The 20,186-nt window shown below is 43.0% G+C and overlaps 1 protein-coding gene across 1 annotated transcript; it reads left to right on the top strand.

Moving 5' to 3' along the window:
• The first annotated feature begins 393 nt into the window (after positions 1-393).
• On the top strand, positions 394-6,959 carry LOC117763093 (nephronectin). Its single transcript, XM_034587986.1, has 7 exons — positions 394-520; positions 1,922-2,046; positions 3,078-3,170; positions 3,293-3,415; positions 3,979-4,098; positions 5,346-5,480; positions 6,133-6,959. The coding sequence occupies exons 1-7, from the start codon at positions 456-458 to the stop codon at positions 6,339-6,341; spliced, it is 870 nt and encodes a 289-aa protein (XP_034443877.1). The 5' UTR covers positions 394-455; the 3' UTR covers positions 6,342-6,959.
• The last annotated feature ends 13,227 nt before the right edge of the window (positions 6,960-20,186 follow it).

The raw sequence follows: 20,186 nt of genomic DNA on the forward strand, positions 1-20,186 counted from the left end.
GATGTAGAAGGGAGTAAGTGGACCTTGAGCGGACCATTGTTTCACCACCCAGTTATTTAACTGGTGTTTTCTTTGCATTCTCCAACAAATATTCCTCTGAAGTCCTTCTCATTTTGTACCCCCCCCCCCCCCCCCCTCTTTGTCCCTCTCTGTTTTGCACACAGGTGAGCTGTCACACCTCCTTCTCTCAGCACCTTACAATTACACCATGTGACCTCCCCCCACCCCCCCCCCCCACACACACACACACACACACACACACACACACACACACACACACACACACACACACACACACACCTCAAACACTCACACCGACACAAACACGTCCAAAATTACCTTTTAAACACACACACACACACATCACAAAACGAGCGCCTCTGTGACAGAGCGAAGGTGTCGGAGCAAAGAGGAAGCGAATATGTTCTTAAAAGGTTAAAACGTGGTGGAAGAAGATGGTTGAAATAAGCCGGCGGGTCTTTGTGGTGATGGTGCATTTCATCAGCATCTCTGTGGCAAGGTAAGAAAGAAAATCCATTTTTTTACTTTTAACTTGTGATGTTTTTAGAGTTATTAAAACAATATGGACTCCTTTCGTTTTCCTGAGATAAAGATATTGCATGAGGATGATGTCGGTTTGTGGATTTCTCTCTCGGACACACGCTCGGTGCGAGCATGTGAAATAAACCTACTTGGCCTGGGTCTAATCATTTAATAGGCTCTTATTGCCGTGTGGGTGTGAGGAGATTTAACAGCAGCTATGAGTGAAGCTTGTTCAGTGCTTTTGAATGCCATGTAGTTTATTGCACTTTTGTTTATGACAGCAGATTTTAATGATGCAGGAGTTATGACTGCTCAGAATTTCTTTCTGTTTTCTGAGAAATTCAATAAGGGAATGAGGAAGGTGTTTCATAACAGTGGTTTCCAGTGTACGGAACTGCCAACATCCTGTTATACGTGATTAGAATATGTGTAACCAAAGATGTGAAAGACTGGAATAAACAAATTCTCTGAAGAAAATTTGAAAACTTTATCTATTCAACATCTTGTCCTGTATTCTAAATGCACTTTAAACTTTTGAAGCAGGTGAAATTGTAGCAGAAGCGGAAGTCAAAACACAAATAGTTGAGATTGCAGTTGAAATGGCAACACAAGAAGTAGTTAGACTTTAAGCAGGGAGAAAAGTTAGAATGAGTAAATGTGCAAGCGCCCCACATGAATCCTCCTGCAGCGGTCCAAGGTTCAATGGCCACCCGGCCTTTTGCTGCGTGTCTTCCCCCATTCTCTCTCCTCATTTCACGGGTGTCAATAAAGGTGAAAATGCCCCAAAAGGTTTTTGAAGAAGATTTGAAGATTTCAATGAGGGAACAAGTTCAATATTTCAATAGTCAGGATATAAGTACAAATGTCCTAAATGAGGTCAACCTTTTACTGTCGACTGCCTCTGTGGAATACAGCAGAAATGCCAAAAAAAGAAATATAGAAATCATAAAAGATGGTAACATTTTTAAATTGTACCTACATTTCTAGAAACAATTACAAACAATTTCAAGTGAACTATCATGTTTTTGTGTTATTTTGCACAGTGAGTGTAAAATGTATGCACAATATATTGTGCCTTCAATAAAGCCCCACTAATGAGGTCAGTGTAAGTAATCTGACAGCTATCTTACAGTATGTGTGCATCCACCATATTGATCCATTTTACAATTTGTGTTTGATTTATCATCTTTTTGTGATTTGCAATCGCTGTTCCTTTTTCAGACTTACACAACTGTTTCCAGGAAAAACTGTAAAGGCCAAAATGTGTCTTCAGATGATTCGGAATGAGATATCTAGTCTTTGACCAGGAGTCTTTGTTGGGAATGTGAAGCCCTGAAGGCGAGACGATGCTTAATGATCTGATAACCTTCTGTCCCAGTCTCCACAGGTCAGTGGAGGATGTGCTGGAGCACAGCGGGGGTCGCGCACGGCCGGGACACTGCAGCTATGGTCAAACTACTTCCTGTTGTGTGGGATGGAGGAATGTTAACGGCATTTGTCAGCGTAAGTCGCTCTGCCGTTTAGTGACAGCTACACTGACACAGACCCGGAGTTCACAGGTTATCAGTGCAGCATCTCAGCAAAACAACAAACAAGGAAATAAATGTAAAGAACATAGGGTTTTTTTTTTCTTGGCAACTTCATTCATATAAGTTTTTTTACCCTCATGTCAATGCACCTTTTCCTCTTTATCAGTATCAGTGGAGAAAACAAAGTAAATGTACCTAAAAACTACACTTAAGTATAGTTTCAGGGTCTTTTTACTTCTACGCCAAACAACTACCTTAAAAACTGAATGTTACATTTACATAACTAATAATGTATATACAGTGTAATATGACACACTAAAAGAATTCAAGTCCCAAGTCAATTTGGCTGTTTCTTTGCCAAGTAGATTTTTAAATGCAATACTTAATTTTTTACATCTACAATTTTGTACATTGCCAATGCATCAAATTAATAAATGTAATGAGAACGATGTCAGCTGCCCCCCCCCCCCCCCCCCCCCCCCCCCCCCCCGAAGCTCCATAGAGTGTTTTAACATATTTAAGCTTTTTTAGTTTTTAGTTTTTTTACAGAATAGGATGGACAACAGAACAGTTCCCCAAAAGTAAAGCCTGATTATCATGATCGCCTCCTAGTGGCTGGCTACAGTATAGGTCATAATCCCCGCCACCTCTATGTTAGTAGATGAGACATGGAACAAAGTAAAAATACATCTGAAATCATTTTTGCTGTTATTTTAGTTGGTGCTTATCACAGCGATGATATGTATATGTTTGTTTTTCCTGTAAGTTTGTTTTTAATAAATTATTTAATGCTTGTTTAATGACGTCAAAAGTGCAAGATGGCGGCACACCAGGATATTTTAGCTTAATTTTCTACAAGTGGAGAACCCTCCATTCATCAGCATTTAAATAGGCAACTGTTTGCCAACACAGTTACTATATAAACAAAAACATATATGGCGCTTTAATTTTTACATCTATTAACAATATATTTGGGTTTTTATATTTGTCCATTGTCATCCACAGCTGTGTGCAAGACGTCGTGCATACATGGAAAATGCGTGGGACCAGAGAAGTGTTTGTGCTCCAGAGGCTACGAAGGCCCCCTGTGTGATGAAGGTAGAGTATAACCATTATCGGACCTATGGTTTTAATTTCTCCACCATTACCTGTGTTGCTCTGCATCATTTAGCGCAAGGACTTCTATACGCTGCTTGAAGAATGTTTCCTATTGACTCCAGATGTGAACGAATGCGGTTTGCTGGAGAGGCCGTGTTCCCAGCGCTGCATGAACACACACGGTAGCTATCGCTGTTACTGCGAACCTGGATTCACGCTCGGCGCAGATGGATACACCTGCACCAGTGAGTCATTTCCTCTTTAAACAGAACATTTAAAACTAACAGGCCGCTATTTAAAAAAAACCCACATGAAGGACATCTCTGTGCTGACGGATGATTTTTCTGACGTTGTGCATCATTTTCTCCACGAAAGCCCATCTGCCATCTTTATACCATAATTGGAGATTAAAGTATCCGAGGACTTGGCACCGAGTTTACACACCTTGCTTAGCTCACGTAAATGTTTAGATATTCACAGTTTATATTATAGAATGTGATATCATAACATAGCTTTGTGGTGATGTGGTATTTCAAGTGCAGCAATGTAAATGTGTGATTTATGTAAGATACAGATTTTTGGTCACCATTTTTGTTCACGGCTTCATTACCGCTCCCAGTGCTGCGGAGCCTGTCCTCGTGTGTTTGTGTGTGTGTGTGTGTTGTGTGTGTGTGTGTGTGTGTGTGTGTGTGTGTTTGTGTACGTGTGTGTTGTGTGTGTGTGTGTGTGTGTGTGTGTGTGTGTGTGAGATCCAGTGGCCCGTTTCTCGGTTGGATCCTCAGCCAGTGTTTCCCTGTTTGTCTTCCAGGAGCGGCCGCATGTTCCTCTCCGCGCTGCCAGTTTGGTTTCCAGATGGAGAGAGGGGGAGAGCTGCGCTGCCTGTGTCCCCCCGGCCTCCACCTGGCCGCTGACAACAAGACCTGTGAAGGTATAGAGCCTCTTCAGAAACACCCCCTCAGCTCATTAGCACGGTGAACCACTCACAGCTACTGTAGATAGACGCCTCACATGTTTAGATATGTTCTCACGTTTCTTAGCCTTAGAAGCAGATTCTTCCAGTTGTATTCCCACCACCTCTTTTGGGATATGTTTTCTAGATATCTTTATTTGCGTGCACACGTCATCTACCTGCAGCTGACTCTCCGATGGCAGATGGTAGGTGGGACTGTCCACCTACAAAGAAAAAGCCTTTAATTACCTGATGTAAAAACAAAGGGACCCTGTACTCTCTCCTTTATGTCCCTCTCGATACCTCGGCAGCAGCCGGCGCCTCCTGTCCTGTAATGAAGGGATCCCTCCTCAGCCTCTCTCACGGCTGTTAAAGGAGACTTTCTCACACTGTGGGGACGCTCACGGTGGGAAATGTTCACCCTCCACAGCAACGAGTAATCTGCGCTTTTGTCTTTGTCTCTCGAAAAAGAGATGCCCAGATTTCAGAAAACTGGTGTGAGATTATTTCAAGAGCTGTATCTGTTCCTTACTAAGAAATGTACAGTGTATAAGTCTCGAGGGACATAACACCTCGAGTAAAACATTTGTGCATTTGGGTCACTCCCCGTTTCTGAACAGCAGTGCGTCGTTCAAAGCTTCAGTACAAAGAGGTGGTTGCAAGGTCAAAGTACTAATTTGTGCCCCTCGAGTCTTTTTGAAGGTAATTATTGTTTTGAGCAGAGACAAGAAACATTTGGGCACCTTGTCCTTGAGAGGTTAGGTGTGTGTGTGTGTGTGTGTGTGTTTGTGTATGTGTGTGTGTGTGTGTGTGTGTGTGTGTGTGTGTGTGTGTGTGTGTGTGTGCGCGTGTGCGTGTGTGTGTGCGTGTGTGTGTGTGTGCATTCGTAGGACCTTTTCGAGCATAAACAGCAACCTTGTCAGGACCAGTAGACCTCATGGCGACCAAAGCCCTGTCATAATGGGGAAAAAAAGGAATTTCTGAGGTCCGGGTTAAGGTTAAGGGTAAGATGTGAGCTGTGGTTGGACCCTCTCTAAGACATGAATGAACTAGTCATGGTTAAGGTTGGAGATAATATCTTGGTTAAGCTGTTCACAATGATTGAGAGTCAATTCAAAGTCCTTATGTGTGTGAAAGAAGGACAAACAGTTTGTACTGTTCCTCTTCACAATGAAATGAAACAAACATGTTTCTGGGGTCGGACACGTGTTTGTGTTTTGTTGCAGATGTGGACGAGTGTCAGCGGGAGACTGACGCGTGTCCACCGCGGCAGAGATGCAGGAACACGTTTGGCAGCTACACGTGTGTGTGCCGAGACGGTTTTGTGATGGGGACGCTCAAGGGCTCGTTGCAATGCCGAGGTAAAAGTATCCCTCTCTGTTTGTTGTTGCAGATGGTTTCTCCTCTACACTATGTGAGGATGTGCTTGAATATAAGATTTATGTTTTTCATTTTGACATAATTTGTGTAAATAAACATTTGAGGGGAAGCTCTCCGACCACGCATGTTAAGATGATGTGTTATCCACCCCGGACTCGCTCACAGGGACGCCCATGAGCAAGATATTTTTGAAGCCACATTCAGACCGGTTCCATGTCAGCCCTTGTGAATGACTGAATGGATCAGAGCACGGCTCCACATGTTCTCCTCATCTGCGTTAATTGGCAGAGAGGGGGATCAAGTGAAGATGTGCTTTGGCAGCGGAGGATCCACAAACCATGTTTATTTGATGAGCACTCGCAGCTCACCCACTCAGCTGTGGGCTCACACACGAGCTGTTTTCTGTTTTCATCCATGTGATGAGCATTGCAACATTATCTCTCTAGCAGGTTTGAAACAGACGGTTGTGAAAAAAAACCTTTTCCCTTCAACACACTGATCTAATGTGACTTAACTATGAAGCAGCTTTGGCTTAAATTCATGCTGCGAAAACAAAAAAACGAGATGATTAAATATCTCACAAGCATTAGTCACCTATTCACATTTCTTATCTCCCTCTATTCCCCTGCACAGATAAGGACGAATGTTTAACCGGGTCTCACCGGTGCAGCCGCCACGCTCAGTGTGTCAACACAGATGGTTCCTACACCTGTCAGTGTTTGGGGGACTACTTTGGCAGCGGACGCACCTGCTGGCCCAGGAGAGCCCCGCAGTCCAAGGCTCTCATGTACTTCAACTACAAACTCTCCAGAAGGACGAAGACAAGACAACCTTCATCTTAGAGCCACCGCTCGAACCCTTACATGGCTCAAACAAAAGGGACATGAAACTCAAGAGAATCCTTGAAAACCATTTTACGCAACGTCGAGGAATTTCAGAACATACTGGCTATCTTTTTTGTCAAGTGATGTTGAAAATGCTTTTAGACAACTGGGAATATTTTGGCCTGTAAACCTGTTATTTCTGTCCCTGTTCAGCTAAGGCTAAGTTTTGTTGCCTGTTTGTCTCCTGTTGACGAAACCCATCATTTAACAAATGCACGGCAACAGGGACGTACTCTATACTTTGCTTGTGAGCCTCAAACCGAAATGCATTGTGATGACAGAGGGGTTTTTACACTGGCATCACCTGTGTCACAGAAACTTCAACCCTGTTATTGCAGGTGGGACAAACTTTGTAGCCGACAACAACCGGCCGTGCAGAAGATGCAAACACTGCACGCGCATCATTAGTAATTTATTTAATATTCCAGAAAGTGTGAGTTTTCTTCAGGGTTAAAACGCAGCGCATTAGAATTTGTTAATAAAAGGCTGACCTCTGGTGGCTAGATAAGGAACAATGTCTCTAAACTTAGGAATTTGGGTGAAACTAAATGTTATAAAAGGATATTTACTGTCATTTGTAGATAAAGAATTGACCAATAGAATAAAAAATAAAAGATGGATGAAAAGTTTTTGCAGGCATGTGTTAAACGCTGCTAACACACAGACTGATGTTTTCATACCTCGCTGTTTATCCTCTGCCCTCTTCCTCTGTTGTGCCACAGGGAATGTTTTCAGACCCACTAAGTCACTACCACACAGCGAGAGAGCGCAGACAGGTCAGACCAACCAAATACCAAGTATCTTTGTCTGTCAGCAGCTGTCTGGAAACCTCTTCCTGTGTTCAGAGAGGGCAAGCCTGGAAATTGAAGTTTGTTTTTGATGTTTTTCCTCAGGTCAATTTCACATTTCCTTCCGAACGCTTAGGATCGTGACCCCGGGAGAGGTGGAATTGCAATACTTGAAGATAATAACTGTAATGATAGGAGCTGGTGGAAGGGGGCACTATGTGTCGCCGAGTCAGGGCCTCAGTTGTCGTCGTGCAGGCTTTAGAGCGCCGTGAGAGTCGAGCTTTGCAGTGAGAACAAGCAGCTGCTGCCTGCTGAAGGGCCCTGCCACTGACCCTATTCATCCCAACAGCAGGTGTCACACCAAGTCCCCGCCTCACCCTCGCGCACGCACACTCACACATGTGCTCCCCGCTCGCGCACACACATACACGCCCATGTGCAAAATCACCGAGCCCAGCGCACATTAGGGGGGACCTGGAACTACTTACAGAGAACAAAGAGGGAAATCAGACAAAAATGCAGCCTCTTCGAATAAATCTCACCACAATGCTGAGAAAAATCCCCAACCTCACCCCCAGAAATGCAAGAAAAACCTGGTTTCTCCCTTTCAAAGCAGTCAAAAGTGTCTTACAAAAGCAGAAATAGAAAACATTTTGGATAAAAGGATCCAGGCCCCTTTCTGAAAAGGACCTCACACCAAGTTGTGTGTAATTCCGACCAGAAACTGGTTTATTTACCAAAAAATAATAAGATTTAATGCCAAAGCACTTAGGCTACAAATAAAGGACAACAAGTGGTGGGCACACTGAAGGGAGCGAGGGAGGAAAAAAAAGAAGACGACGCCGGGGTGAAAATTTTCCCTTTTCTTGTGCTTGTTATTTTCTGGTACTCTGTTTACACGACACACAGGATTTCACATGGAGGCGCTGCAACAGGAGCGGTGGCGCTGGCGCAGAATAGCCCCTGCAAAATAAAAGAAAACAGTAAACATGTCAGAGGAATTTGGACGTCTGCAGTGACACGAGCTCTCACACCGAGGCCATGGCAATTTCACGAATCAAAGCGCTGCTGCCTCGGCTCTCCCCGCATAAAGCAAAATCAACATTTATCCTGAGAAAGTGAGCAATGATGCTGACAAGTGCATAGAGCCAATGACAATACAATAGCAGAGATGCAAGGAACAACCGTGCCACCCACGTTGCTGAAAGAGCGCGCTTTCAAAACGCCACCGCTGAACTGTAAAAACCACTAAAACCCCTGTCCTGCCCATACTGTCCTTTTCACTTTAGCTTGAAATAAGCCAGTCTTTTCTCCCCGTGCTCCCTCAGAGACGTCTTTTCCACAGCAAATTCTCTTGTTATGCTCCTATAAGGAAGAAAACAGTGCAGTGTTTCAATGAATGAATTGAAATTATAAATGCTGACCACTCCCACTCGGGGGGGCCAAAGTTTGAACCCTCTGTGTAAAATTATAAATCTTGTTAGGAAGCCATTTTCCCTCGCTTGTCCTTTGCCTACAAAACCTGCAGCGGCGTAGAGAGTGTGACGGCTCGCTGCCTCCAGCAACCTCCTCAGATTCCTTTTACACACGACTGAATGTGGCTAAAATGAGCCGAACTGAATAAAACCGAGCTTATTGGCTCTGTTGCCAAATCATCCCCTGTATTTGTGAATCTCGGCCCAAAATAAAAGCAAAATAAAGGAAATAAACAAGGCGCATTTGTTTCCGTTTCTCACCACAGCAGCTTAACCAACCTACAACCAGGGAGATAATTCAAGCTTCCTGTTATCTTGAAGGCAGCAGTGTCCTCTCAGTCACTTTTAAATCACATTATGTGGAGTAATACATATGAGTCACCCTCTCCTGTGTGACCCCAGGAGGGAAAAAGCTCCATGTGCACCCGCGTTGTTCTTGTAATTCTCGTTCATACTAATGTAGTCCTGATAAAAATCCTGATGTGTGTGTATGTGTGTGTGTGTGTGTGTGTGTGTGTGTGTGTGTGTGTGTGTGTGTGTGTGTGTGTGTTCCAGGTATTACTCATATTGTGGGGACCTAAATCTGTTCATACAGTCACATTATGGGGTCATGTCTTTCTTATGGGGACAAAAAACACGTCCCAATAATGTTAATCATTAAATTTTAAGGTGAAGACATGTTTTTATGTTTTAATGTTGAGATATGGTTCGGTAAGGTTAAGTTAAGGTTAGTTTCAGGTAAGGTTTAGGTTGTTAAGGTCATGTTATGTCTTCTGAAGTCATGGAAACACGCCTGTGTGTGTGTGTGTGTGTGTGCGTGTGTGTGCGTGTGTGTGTGTGCGTGTGTGTGCGTGTGTGTGTGTGTGAAAGGCCGAAGGAAAACAACCTGATGTGGAAATATCCCTGAGACCTCAAACGTCTTAAAAAATTGAACTCCCAGACACCCTTGTTCGAGACACACACGCACACACACTTCCTCTTTCTTTCAAACGGACTGAGCGTCAGTGTATCACTGACCTTAATTCATGTTTCAAGTCCACGTGATGACTTTGAACTCTGTTTGAACAGTAAAAAAAAACGCTGCCCTCTTTTTCCTCTCCTCTCTTCTGTCTGCTCATATTCTCCCCACAAGGTCCATATAACAACTGGAACAGCCACGTCGTAACATGAAAGTGGAGACTTGACCTGACCGGAATCCACTGTGCCTAAATCATTCTTAATATGAGAGCCGGGCGGCCTTGTTCGGGGGGGATTATCCTCGATAGGACAGGAAAGATTTCCAGCTAATCTATACAGGAATGCCCACTCCGGAGAAGGTGAGGGGAAGTGGGGAGCTGGGACCAAAGAGGCCAACACACTTCATTATTCTTTTGTGCCGCAATTAGAGCCCAACCGCTGAGAAAGGCAATATATTTCTGTTCTTTTAACATCGTGTGCGTCCTCAAAGGTGCAGAGAGAAGAGTTTTCTTTCTGGTTTAGTGCAACATCAAGTCAATTCATTGATTTGTCATTTGATCAAAAATTACAAACTGTGTAAGTTATCTGTCAGTCAATAATTGCCAAGCATACTGGTTCCAGCAAGATTTGCCGCCATTGTCAGGGAAGAATTGATGGGCATTTATCACTTTTCAGACATTTTACACAACCAATTGATTGAATTAATAAATGAAACAACAATAAAAATGCTTATGTGATCCATAGCAATGTATATAAAGATGGACGACATGGCACCTCCCCAAACATGAAACGCCAAAGTGTCAAGATCACCACCTGGTGGCTGGTCATAAATCCTGCCTCCAAACTGTTGAAAAGTGTAAGTACACGTCAAATATTTTTCTAAAAGATGGTTTCTATCATTGTAGCTTTCATTACACTGATGAGAACTATAAACAATTATGTGAAAGGTCATGATTGACAGCTGAGACTGACTTGTGATTGGTCGGGTGCGTGTCTAGATGGGACCTCGCTGCTGCAGCTTCAGTTCCCCAAGTGTTCGTATCCTGAAAACTTTTGCTTCGTTTCTGGATCGTAAGAGGAGGTGGAGATGTGTCGTCATGTGATGAACCCACAACTTTTCCCTACGACCCTACAGATCATTTTAGCTTCCTTCAGCTCATTGTTTTGGTTCTATCGCCTGCAGGTGTGTTTTGCTTTGAGGAGATCACTGCTCTCACGGCTTTGACATCAGACACAGGCAGCTGAGGAAAGCTCTGATGAAAGCTCCATACAAAACCTGATCAAAGTTAGCGACTACAGGTGGTGAATACAGTGGAGCATTTAGCATAGAGTGGCTAAGCTACATATTTACCTTCGAGCTAAAGAGTGTGAATATTGGAGTCACACAAGAAAGGCGGCCACATACAAGACTTCAAATGAATTCTAATGTGAGCCATTGTCTTCCAATTGTGTCTTATATCAACTTCAGAGGATGATTATATGTCATTGTTGTGTTTACAGCCTGTTCTGCTGCCCCCAAACAATCAGTAGATGCAACAAACAACAAGCAACCAACAGTAAATGAATTCAAATCAGCTGCTGCGGTGGGAAGGCTGGGATGCATATAGATACGTATAGATGCATGTGTGCATATATGTGAGTGTTTAAGGAAAGTTCTGGCTGGAGGAGAGGTGGGCACAGTTTTAATTATCGCTCCTCTGGAAGCTGGAACAGTGGAATCGTTGTGGAAAAGGCCACAACAGCTGCAGTGGCTGTTTGCCGGCTGCCCAACAGAGATCTCACTCCCACCGTGCACCCGTCCAGCTATTTCTCTCTCTTTCTCCTCCACTCCTGTGCTAGTTCAGGTGTCTGGGGCAGCGAAGGAAGCACTGGGTGGCATCTACCCAGACTGGCCGAGCTGGCAGCGGTGACCATGTTGAGGAATGTATGAGAGGGTTGCTGGCAGGCTCGTCACTTGGCAGGTCGTCCCGCAGGGGAATCACTCAGTGAGAGCGGACTGCGGCCAATTCCCTGTCAGTGGCCGGTGATCTCACAAGGGCAGTCGTCGGGGGAACATAGACTTCGACACAGAGAGCGACTGTAGTCACGCTGTGTAATACCTTCCCATCACTCTGCCGCGCCGCCACCACACCCTGTCCCCTGTAGGGACACACTCTAAATTCTCAGAGTGGAATTGAGAAATAAAAACTGTGTGTTCTTCTAAAAACTTCAGTGGGTGGAAATTGTTTTATTACCGCAGCGGGCGCTCAGTTTGCATGTTTCATTGCACTTGATCTGAAGTCAAATGTAACAGTTGTGACAGGAACAGGAGCGGAGCACACCGTGATTTATGTGTTTACAGGATTTTGACGAAGACTTATTTTGATGCTGTGTTAATTGCAGCGCTGTTGATCTTGTGACAAAGCAAAGGAAACAAAGTGTTGCTCAATGAATCTTCCCCATTTCCTGCTGCATTTCTGAAAGCCCTACGAGCCGGGCCAAACCGAACCTCAGTTTCCACTTAAGCTAAACTTGAGGAGGAACCGACAACCCCAAAACCTCACCTCAACCTGACCGCACTGCAACCACCGCTGGCAGTGTGTCCCATCGCGGAGACATTAGGAACCATCGGTGAAGATATTGTTTTACTTTAGGCTTTACTCTGTCTACTTTGGCTCCACAGAGATCAACACTGTCATCCACGTTAGCTCCGTGAATTACTGGCAAAAATGTTTCAGTTGAAAAAGGTTCTTGAAAAAAAATGAATTTTGTCTATTTTGACGGGAAAGTTTAAATAGTTTGATGTGGAATGTTTCGTGAAGCAAGAGTCTGATTTTCCATCCAAATGAACCGATGTTTAGCTTCGACTCAGGTGCTGCCAAGAGACTCCACAAGGAGCCTTTGACACGGCCTCTTGGAGCATGGGAGCTGTCCGCAGTGCAACACTGACATCTTATGGACAACCAGCACATGTGCATACAAAGATCCAAAGGTTTGAACGGCAGGAAAATACTTCTAATCTTACCAGATGCATTTTGAGTAACCAGAATTGTTTTTGGGAATGGGATTATGTGAAAAGTGGAGAGTTTAAAGGATCCAAAATGCAGTTTGTTTTTATAGTAAACCCTGTGGGACATGTCCCTTCCTGCATCTTTATGTGTTCTGTTTGTAAGAAGCTCACTTTTATGTTTTCTTCCCATCATGCAGCAGGTATGTAGAGGGCGGCGTCTTGTTGATGACCTTGTTTGGAAGCACCTGGACCTGGTGCTCCCATCCTATAAGAAATTACCTTTTCTGGCCAGAACCCTCTTATGGCTCTGCAGCACGTGTATGTGTGTGTGTGTGTGTGTGTGTGTGTGTGTGTGTGTGTGTGTGTGTGTGTGTGTGTTCATACATCCAACACCTCTCTGATGCATATATGCACCCTCACCACTGACTTTACTGTACCTTTAGTTCATTGGTGTTAAATATTCTAATATGTTTTATATAAACAAGTTCTTCCTGCGTCTTCTGGAAAATCAGAACAAACCCAGTTTAAAGGTCCAGTGTGTATGATTTAGGTGAAATGGATCTATTGGCAGAAAATGAATATAAAATAAAAGTGATGTTTTCATTAGTGAGTTTCATCTAAAGTTTATGAATTGTTGTTTTCTTTTCCCTAGAATGAGCCTTTTATATTTAAATACTTTATATTTACATTGGGAGCAGGTCCTCTCTACGTTGTGTTTTCTACAGGAGCCCAAACTGGACAAACTAGCTTTTGAGTTTTTATGACAACTGAAGGTTACCACAGGTTATCTCTAATGTTTGGAAGGGGAGGGGGAGGTGAGGGGTATTCAGCTGCAACACGCAACTTCACCACTAGATGTCACTTTATTCTACACACTGAAGATTTAGGTACTTTATGCCAAGTACACATGTACATGTTGAGTTAGTGTGAATTAATCAAATAACCTGAGAGTGATTTGATTAAATAAAGTTAAACTTAATCAAACACACAATTTATTTAATCAAATCACTCTCAAGTGATTTGATTTATTCACACTAGGGTCACATTCAACATGATAGAAAACATTTCATTAAAAATGACCATTACATTGAACATATGTAATAATTTACATGGATCTTTAATATGTAATTGAAATACGCAAAGTCAACATTTTAGGCCCCCAAAACTTTTTGTATAGGAAGCAGAAGAGGGAACAAAAAAGTGCAGAATAACCCTTTACACCCTCAGAGGAACAGGAAGTTGGTTGAGGGTGAGGAGATGATTCAGACCTGGGGAGGGTGGAGCTGACAGAATTGCATATTTGATACTTCCACTAGACCATGTTGAATATTTGGGTAAATTCCTTCACGTACCATTAAAGCTACTTGATTCATGTGATCCTGAGAAGCTTGTAGCCTGGAGACAAACTATTGTAATGACCAGACTTGATCACTAGGTGATGCTCAGAATCTACTTTTACATCCTCTTGTGTCCCAGGGATCAGTTCCATCTGTTCACATGTTCATTGTTTGATTTGTGAAAGACACAAATGAATAATGGTAACGAATGAGTTTCATTTAATAAATATGTCAAGTGAATTTAAATCGTGACTATTTCATTGTTCAAACACTTATTGGTATATTATCATTTAGTGTATTAAATGTATCTCTGGTTCATGCGATTGTTTTGATACTGTGTGTATATATTAGTACAATGTTCAACCAGATGTACAATAAAATATACATCTGGTATCCCCCTCCAAAATACACACAAAAAACTACCCTCAGTACACACACACACCACATTACCTTTACCATTCCACCTCTTTTACTATGAGCAAACTCATTGTAATCCTTGTTTGGATTTGTTGCCTTCTTTATTAATGTATTTGTTTATTTCTCAATTTTTTTGTTTGTCTTCATGTCAGTTTGTCTAACGTCGCTTGTTTGTTGTTCTTATTTTCCCAACTTGTTTGGTTATTGCACAATAACCACAAAAAAAATTATCTAAGAAATGTTAATTTATCTACAGGGTCACTTACACTCGACAAAAAAAAAACTAAATTAAAAATGATTGAGAAACTTTTTCAATTCAGTCTTGTTGTATTTATGTATGTAGGTTAAAGATAATGCCCCATATATTTATCTAATCATTCAAAGGACTTTGTGACTATATCAATTACAAATACAGAAAATCTGTTTATTATTCTTACAAGTTGAACAATTTCTAATACACAAATCCTCAAGTGTTGACGAAGGTGTGTCAGCTGACTGGACAGAGCAGGAGTGAAGAATCGATGGGTGATGCCCCCCAGGGGCCAAGTCTTTAAACTGAGGACGGAGGAGAGGAGGAGTCAGGAGATGGAGAAAGCAACTCACACATGAGCGAAATGGTTGAGAGGTGACATTGTCTCGAAGGCAGCAGATGTTCTGTAAAAGTCTGATTCTGTTCAAGTCCCTATTAAACCTCACACAGACACACACACACACACACACACACACACACACACACACACACACACACACACACACACCCACACGTCTGACCTTGTCACATGACTGCTGTAACCGCAGGGATCAATTAATGATTGGTGACATCATCAAAGTGTCTGGGTACGGTTTCTGTCCCCAGGTGCATGTGGGGAGGGAATTCCCAGGTCGATCGTGTGTGTGCTTTACTTCATGTTCTGCTTTGTGACTCGCTTCTGTTCTCGGTTTCAAGTGAGCACCAGCTCACAAAATATATTTTACAGCCACGTTTTTTCACATGGTGGCAACATTCATTTGCTATCGTGTCAGACTTAGTGTCTGGTTGCTGTCCAAAAAACATTTTCACTATTTACTTTTCTATAAATGACCAGTACAATATGTTTATTTTAATTTTCTAAAATATTTTCATTAAGTGAACGTTCAAATGATCGTGTAAAAAATGCAATCAAAAGACTCCAATCAAAACACAGTCGAACAACACTCAGTTTCCACAAAACAAGATTCTACAGCAACACTGGCAGTTCTGTGAGACAGTCCTGAAGAATACAAACGCTTTAAAGGTTAAATCTTTCAAGTTGAAGGTGCAGATGTGAACATTGAATTTTTTCAAGCTTTAATCGTGGTAAAATGATAAAAGGTCTGTATTCATATCAAGCTTTTCTTAATGACTTTACAGTACAGGTTGTTGCCATTCACCCATTCACACACACATTCATACAGTGCATCTATGGGCAGCCCTTTTTCTACGAGGGGCAATACGGGGGTTCAGTATCTTGGCACAAGACTGGGAAGCTAGATTGTCGTTAGTTTTGCAGGAATATTGCAGGTATACAAAGTTAAAGTCAATCCTGAGGGGGGACATGGGTATTTATACTAAATTTAATGGTAATCCAATCGTAACTGTTGAGGCATTTCACTCAAATGTCAACCTCATCATGGTGCAAGAGAAAAAGGCAAGGGATCATTAGGATTCATCCTTTGGGGCCCATGAACGTCAGTGCAAGGTTTTATGGTCGTCCACAGAGAGAGATTTCACACTGGACCAAAGTGGACCAACCTCAGACCAACATTAGCATCCCTCAAGCCACGACACTGGCGTGGCTGAAGAAGAGATAAAGATAAATAAAGCTTTACTTGGAATAGACAGAGAGAGGAACGTTTTCTTTGTTGTATCACTCAGGCTTTCATGTATCGTCGTCCATTCACAGCTCTTCTCTTTTTACTCTCTGACATTTGACCTCGACTGTCCTTAACATTTCACCGCTGGCGTAATAATTTCTTTTATTTCCCCGCTAACAATCAGTCATCGGCTTTGTTTGAGGAGCCGTCTATTTTTCGCCCCTGCAGATCTGTCTCTGGAGGCCAAACCAGGAAGAGGTGATGTCATGATGGCTATCACTTACAATGCCTCAGCCAACCCCCCCACCCCCACCCCACCCACCCCACCCCCCTCTCCTGAGGTATGACCTCAGCCCGGGTGTGCAGAGGGAACATCTGCTTGATGATCTGGTTAGCAGGATGCAGGTTTGATCTGATGCAAGACATTACACCAGAGAGACGGGCATTGTGTGATATGAGGGGAGATATTTGTGATTTAAGAGTTCAGAAACAATGAGACAAGTGAAAGGTTTGTGTATCCTTTTGTAATTTAGTGCATTCATTTAGGCTCCTTAGTTGATTGAAACATTTTAAATAGTTTGTTTCCGACAGCATGGAAATGTTTTGGTACCAACATGCTCAATGCACTACTTGAAATATTACTACTACTACTACTTTGCGTTATATCCCTCAATATCCCGCATCTGCATGCTATAAAACGAAACCCCTGTAAGATTGTCATAGGGTTCATTCTTGACCTTGCAGTTTGACGTCATGACGATGCAGTAGAAAGTTCAGGGGGAATCACAGAGATTCACAGACACAAAGCAACACATTCCTAAAACTCTTCAAATGCCACAAAGACCCTGAAAACATGTTGTGGTATTTTTTGTGCGATGATTTCAATGAGTAAAGGAGTAAGATTAGGTCAGAACCTTGTATGTGGCTGAGCCGTGTGCAGTCAATTGAGGACGCATGCATGAACCCCTGGGTCTGGACGTTTTTTTGGAGGTTTGCCTTTCACATGTGAAGAAAGCAGGAGGAGCAAGCTCTTGAATCTCTTTGTCTTTTTCTAAGTTGACATCTTCGTTGACATCTTCCATGTGTATGGCACTTCTTTTTCATACCGAGATATTCATATTATTCTGGTTTTGCATCTGCTGTGTGTTAGAAATCTCATCATCACACATTCTCACTCACATTTTCTTGCTGACTTGCTCATTCTGATATTCTTCCGACATTTATTTTTGAGGGGAGCTGGCAGGTTCCAAAAAAAGTTGTTATATGTGTTGATATGTGTTTTTTTTTTATTGTTATAATTTAAACATCCTATTAATCAGCTACAAGGACACTAAGATGGTTACACTGCCTGCAAACCCCCCCCCCCGATGACGTAATATGTATTTTTTGCGTCAATTAACAGCCAATGGGCAAACTCCAACACTCGGCCATGGGGACCAATGGTGTGTCTCAGTCAGTCAGTCAGCAACGGACATTTACGTTTATAGGGCTGTTGTGGTCCAGACAGATATAGCACGTTGATTTATTTAGACTTAAATTGTATTGAACAATAGGAAGAAAGAAGCCACAATATTCAACACCACAACTGAGTCTAATCCTGTCTGTAGCATTCAATCGTCTGTGTTACAGTGTATTTATACCCCTCACACATACACACACACACACACACACACACACATACACTCACATGTTGGCTAAATCCAGCAGTTTCTACTTTCTGTCCTTGAACACTGCGTTCCTTTGAGATAATATAAGATAGCGCTACATCTCTTCCAGGAAAGAAAAAAGACTCGCAGCCTAAGAAACGTATTACTCATGCATTCAGAATCTGTGCATGGTAGTTTGCCGAGTAGTTAAAATGAAATCATCGCATCAAATGCAATCAACTCAACATTCAGAAATAATGATGAGAACCTTTTTTGATGATCAGCCTCAAACACTGAACTCAGAGGTCCTACATGAGCATGAAGCATCGGCCTGGTAATTCTTAGAAATGTTGTCGTGACATCTCAGTGGCTCCAGGTGGAGGAATTAGGTCAAAATGAAAACTGGTCTCTCGTCCTCTGGGTTAAATCTACTCTTAAATGGCTTTGTGGTTGTTCTGTTGGCTATAGGTGCAAGTTGGGGGATGAGCATACGTACTTTTGTAATTTAAGTATATTCATTCTTAAGTCTTTAAGTGCTTTGGATAAAAGTGCTATATAAATGCTGCCATTTTACCTTTTTTATTTTTTTATGAAGGTAAACCTGGGGATCCATCAGTAAAAATACAACATAGGTCTCATAGTTTTCATTTGTCTTCTTAAGAATCTTTGAGTTTTTACTTCCTCTTAACCCTTTGATGTCTACATTACGAGTGGGTCCACTTCTATAGATTCCCTCACGTTGCACCACCATGTTTCTACAGTAGCGCAGAACAGACAAATCAAAGACTCTTGAGAGGGCCTTTTGCATTTTTACATTACCCCAAGGCCTCTGTAGATTCCCCTGCATGCTTGGACAGGGAGTGTTAGGCGAAGAGTATTCAGTTGGTTGCACTTTCATAGATGCCACTAAACCCTACACAGTGAACCGCAAAAATATGCAACCGTTCGCTTATCAGGTACCAGTGAGCCATTGCTCAGCAGCTGAGCTCAGAGGAATCTTCAAACGTGCAACATGTCAAGCACAGAATCATCAATCAAAGGGGAGCGGAGGCCAATCCTTTGCGAGGCGAGGCAGAATACTCTCGGGCAATTCTGTCTCAAACTTCACTTGACTTACACGTCTTTGTGAAATGAGCGGGAATTCACAGAAACGCAGGTGGTACCTTCAAACAAAGTATGCGGCTGTAACTCAGGAGGTAGAGCTGGTTGTCTGCATGCCGAAGTGTCCTTGGGCAAGACACTGAACCCTAAATTGCCCCATGATGGCTGTGCTGACAGTGTGTGAATAAGATGTGATAGATAAAGTGCAGCATATAGGAGCGCTGTTTAAATATAAGATGTACTACAAAGCCAGTAAAGTGCTGTAAGAATACCGTCCATTTAGCATTTAGGGTACAAACACAGCCATTTAGTGAATATATAACAAAGCCTTTAACTGTCCACCTGTATACGGAGGAACAGGTGGCTGAGATACAGGTGCACCGCCATGTGTCCGCTCAGAGACGAGCGGCCGCAGTTGGTTGAAGTTCAACGTGTCGCAGACCCACATGCTTTGACTGACAGCTGTGCCATCCAGGGTTAAATGTCTCATCCAACAAGTGACTGTGACAGCTGCCGTGAGACAAGTCCCCTCTCCAACACTGGAAGACCCTCTACTCACTAAACCATGGGAGGGGGGGGGGAGCCAGGCAGACACTCTTTGCTGTGGGGGGATCAGAGTTGTGTTTGTGAAGGGGGGGGGCAATCAATCAAAAGAGTCAGATAAGGTTTATGTCTGCAGAGTAACTTGTGAATTTGCCGTCACTGCATGTACATTGACGTATAAAACGAGAAAGCAGTGCGCTGTTAGGAGCTTCCGTAGTGGCATCCTCTGATTGGTACATCCTCTGTCTCTGTGCGATGGAGGTAGACGAGGTAAACCAACAAGCCCCTGGAGACAGTATTCAAATATTACCACCCTGACATTATTTCTAGAAGGACTTGCTGAAAGCCGTGCCAAAAGAGCCGCCCGTTTGAAATGTGAGCCGCCATGGTGCACTGCCGCCGCGCCTCACATTGCTGCAAAGAACTTGACGGTCCTGCCAAGAGCCCTCGCATGGCAAAGGCGAACTGCATGCGGGAAGGAGTGTCGCCTAAACACGCGTGTCAGTCATCGTCGAGTATTTCAACCCCGTGCTAATTCATGGAAGTCTCACGGTGCTAATGTTGTAATCAATCCTAACCCACGAGTCCGCTCTGCCACAATCTGGTTAGAGACAGGCAACGCGCCAAGGTTTCTGAATGGCTCTGGCTCAGCGTTAACCCTAACCCTCATATCTGACTCTAATACTCTCTCATACCTGTATCTGTGTGCTCGGTGTG

Source organism: Hippoglossus hippoglossus, chromosome 1, assembly GCF_009819705.1.
Source record: "Hippoglossus hippoglossus isolate fHipHip1 chromosome 1, fHipHip1.pri, whole genome shotgun sequence".
NCBI classification, from domain to species: Eukaryota; Metazoa; Chordata; class Actinopteri; order Pleuronectiformes; family Pleuronectidae; genus Hippoglossus; species Hippoglossus hippoglossus.